We start from the raw sequence: 3,735 nt of genomic DNA, 5'->3' as shown, positions 1-3,735 counted from the left end.
TTTCACCTGCCTTCAAGAGAATTCACAGAATCTTTCACATGTCACTTTTGTGGCGTGTTTAATCAATCATATATATTTAGGTGATGTGACACCTCTCTATGGTCTCCATTCATATTTATAATTTTTCTTCTTTCTTTGAAATTTAAATGTCTAAATATTTTAATTATTTTTTTAATCTTCATTCATAATCACTTGTAATTGATTCATTCAATTTATTGGTAAAAAAATTTACCCTCCCTCTCCCCCACGTCTATTCTTCAAGTTTTCATCTTCTCTTTTTATTATTATTTATACTCTTTTATGACATTAAATGTTTTTTCTTTCTCAAATTCAATTGTGGAGTTTGAAGCATTATCTCCTTTCATAGTACTATAAATTTCCAACTATTTATGTCGTGCAGGAATATATTCTTTTCACAATTGCTTCCATTATGATGGGAAAGCTTAGACAGTTTTTAGTTACCTTTTTTTTAAAAACATTAATATAATATTATATATGCTTTTGTAAAGATATTTGTATTATACTTTTACTATTATCACTTTAGATGATGGGTTTTTCAATTATTTTGCTTCTTGTGCATCAGGATTTCATCATTATCATTTAGATCAATATTTTTTGATTTGTTTGCTATTTTATAGATTCTTGAATGTATTTGGAACAAAATATTATATTTTTATAATCGTGTTTTGTCATTTTTTTTCATGTTATCTTATTATAATGCTTCATTCTAGTATTTATTTCCATTCTAATGTTATTTTTTTCAAAATTTTGATTTCTCATTTGATGAATTGAATTTCATCACAGACTATTTTAACATTAATGTGTAGGATATCATCTTTTCTAATTTATATTATATTATGTTGTGGATTATCAGAATATGCATTATTTTAATTCTTATATTAATTTGAATTGTATGGGCAAGTAAAAAACATTGATGATTATTGATGTAACGCCTCTAAAATTGACCTAGATGAAACTAGAGCCTCACATGTGTGTCGTGATGTTTTAAAGTCCTAAAATATATATTATTAGGGTTTATAGGCAGTATATAAAGTTTTAAAGTGTTTGGAGGTCAAACGTCCAAGAAGTCTAGAAATTAGTCGAAGTTAAACTAGTGTGTCGTAGTGTTTGTAATGGAGTTTTGGTGGATCATTTGGGGGTGAAATTAAGTACCGCGGGTTCCTACACGTATGTTGGTATGAAAAGGTTCGAAAAGTCCGAGAACGAAGCTCCGGGGACCAGCCTAAGAGTCCCTAAGGAGGACGCAAACATGGGTCATTGAAGCTGCCAAGCAGCCAAGATCTAGAAGCTGCTGCGCCACGCGCAGCCAGCACAGAATGGGAAAAAGTCTTTCCCTGCGACTCGAGTCTATCACTAACCATTCTGTCTCGAAATTTTCCAGAAGAAAAATTTTAAAGTGCCTCTGCAACGCGCAGTAAATTCCCAGATTTGATCGCGTCGTTTTTAAGTCAAATATGAATTGGGTAAATTGTCTAATGAGTGCAGTTGTCTTTTGGATAATTTGAGGATGAATTATTGGAGGTTATTGAGTCTTTTTAAACCCCAAAATTCACCAATCAAAGCTAAACTCTCAACTCAAAACAAAACCTCTCCATTCTTCTCTCTAAAACCTCCATTGATGAAACTTTGAAACTCAAATGAAGAAGACTTTTTTTCTCAAGTTTTTCTCCATCAATGTTGTGGTCTTTTCATCAAAATTAAGGTATGATTTTCATCCTTGAATATCTTTTCTTCAAGGAGTCAATTCCAGTGATTTTTCCAAATATGTTAGTTGAGAAAGTTCTTTGAGGTGCTCAATGTGTTCATGACCTTATTAGAGGTGAAAGTAATGAGGTTTTGGTGGTTCCCCCGGACATGACTAATGGGAATATTAGAGAGTCTCTAGTTTCTTTAGCCCGAACCATGACTATTCATGTGAATATGGGTGTGGAACCTATATTGAATGCTATGGAAAACACTATGACATCTAGATTGAGAGATTTTGTGAGGATGAATCCTCCTAACTTTCTTGGCTCTATGATGGGAGAGGATCCCCAAGAGTTCCTAGATGGTGTGTTTAAAGTACTGAGTTCCATGGGGGTGACTTCTAGGGAGAAGGCGGAGTTAGCTTCGTACCAATTGAGGGAGGTTGCTCAAGTATGGTACACGCAATGGAATGATAATAGGTCGGTTGAATGGGGTCCTATAGAGTGGGAGGAGTTTAAGGAGGCTTTCTTAGGAAAGTATTTTCCCCATGAGAGGCGGGAGGTAAAGGTTGAGGACTTTATCAATCTCAAGCAAGGCAATATGAGTGTTGAAGAGTATTCCTTGAAGTTAACTATGTTGTCTAAGTATGCTCCATCCTTACTGTCTAACCCTAGGGATGAGATGAGTAGGTTTGTGAGTGGTGTCGCCGACCGTGTAAAAGAAGAGTGTTGTAGGAACATTCTCCATGATGACATGAACTTGTCTAGGCTCATGGTGTATGCTCAAGCCATAGAGGAAACTAAGCTTAGTAGGATTTCTAGAAACTTGAAGAGGATTGGACCAAGTGATCAAAACGAACTTAGGTTCAGGAAGAGGTCTCAAATTCAAGATGAACCTAGAGATCCTAAGGTCTAATGGTGGTGCCAAGAATTTCATTGGTTGTGGTAAGGATGGACATAAAGTAAGGGATTGTACTACTATTGCAGCTAGAGGAAAGGAAGGTAAAAAAGCTCCTCCAAGTGTTCCGGATGATGATGTTCCAAGTAAGAATCAGTTCTCTGCACTCCGGGCTAGGGGGTAAAAGCCTGACGATGATAATGTTGTTGGTAAGTTATAGATTCTTTATTTAGTTGTTATGAGTTCCTTCTAAGTGTGGGATCATGTTATACTGGAGTTTTGATTGATTGTCTCTTCTCTTCTATTCAACTCAAGCTTGAGAGCTAGAAAGTCATAGTATGTTGCATGTTGTTTAGGAGTCTTGTTGAAGTGGAATCTCATTGAGTCCTTTAATTGTGCATTTTATGAAGTTATAGTTATTTTGTAAATAAATTTTATATGTTTATATCTCTTATATTATCATGCTTTCATCATTAATCGCATAAGAGTTGCATTTTTGAAATTTTGGGGCATGTTTACTGAAATGCCTGACAGTTTACTATAAGATTTTTGAAAACTTAACTAAATTGTTATTTTGTTGAATATTATTTTAATATGTTTAGAATTGATGTATATGATTATAATGAATAGAGAAGGAGTTCCTCCTATTTGAAATGAAGAATGCGAGTTTTGTTGCATGATGAGTCATAAGATTAATTTTTATCTTGTTGTTGTGTTTTGAGTCTCTTGAATTATGTGAAATGTATTTTCTCCTATATATGAGTATTATGTATTGTGTGGTATGGTCATGTGCTTCTATCCTTGAGTTTCGTATCTCTTGAAAGTGTCTAAAGCGTAGCAAGTGTCATTCGAGGATGAATGTTGTCCAAGTGGGGGCGATTATAACGCCTCTAAAAATGACCTAGGTAAAACTTGAGCCTAACATGTGTGTCATGATGCTTTAAATTCCTAAAAGGGTTAGTAACAGTGTTTATAGGATGTATATAAAGTTTGGAAGTGTTTGGAGGTCAAATGTCCCGAAACTAGTAGAAGTTAAAATAGTATGTCGTAGTGTTTTATAGTTATATTTTGGGGGATGATTTGAGGGTGAAATTAAGTATGAAGGGTTCCTCCACATAGATTGACATTTAA

At 34.4% G+C, this 3,735-nt stretch overlaps 1 protein-coding gene across 1 annotated transcript; it reads left to right on the top strand.

Moving 5' to 3' along the window:
* The first annotated feature begins 1,875 nt into the window (after positions 1-1,875).
* LOC138340239 (uncharacterized) lies at positions 1,876-2,622 on the top strand. The gene has a single exon (XM_069291949.1). It carries the CDS (start codon positions 1,876-1,878, stop codon positions 2,620-2,622), a length of 747 nt encoding a protein of 248 aa, XP_069148050.1.
* Positions 2,623-3,735: the final 1,113 nt, after the last annotated feature.

This window comes from Solanum lycopersicum, chromosome 12, assembly GCF_036512215.1.
Source record: "Solanum lycopersicum chromosome 12, SLM_r2.1".
In the NCBI taxonomy this organism is placed as follows: Eukaryota; Viridiplantae; Streptophyta; class Magnoliopsida; order Solanales; family Solanaceae; genus Solanum; species Solanum lycopersicum.
The sequence above is the reverse complement of the archived record's forward strand: the minus strand, read 5'-3'. Positions and strand labels throughout refer to the sequence as shown.

Excerpts from the sequence above, each read along its gene's own strand:
- LOC138340239 (XM_069291949.1), top strand. The coding sequence starts at position 1,876 with ATGACTAATGGGAATATTAGAGAGTCTCTAGTTTCTTTAGCCCGAACC.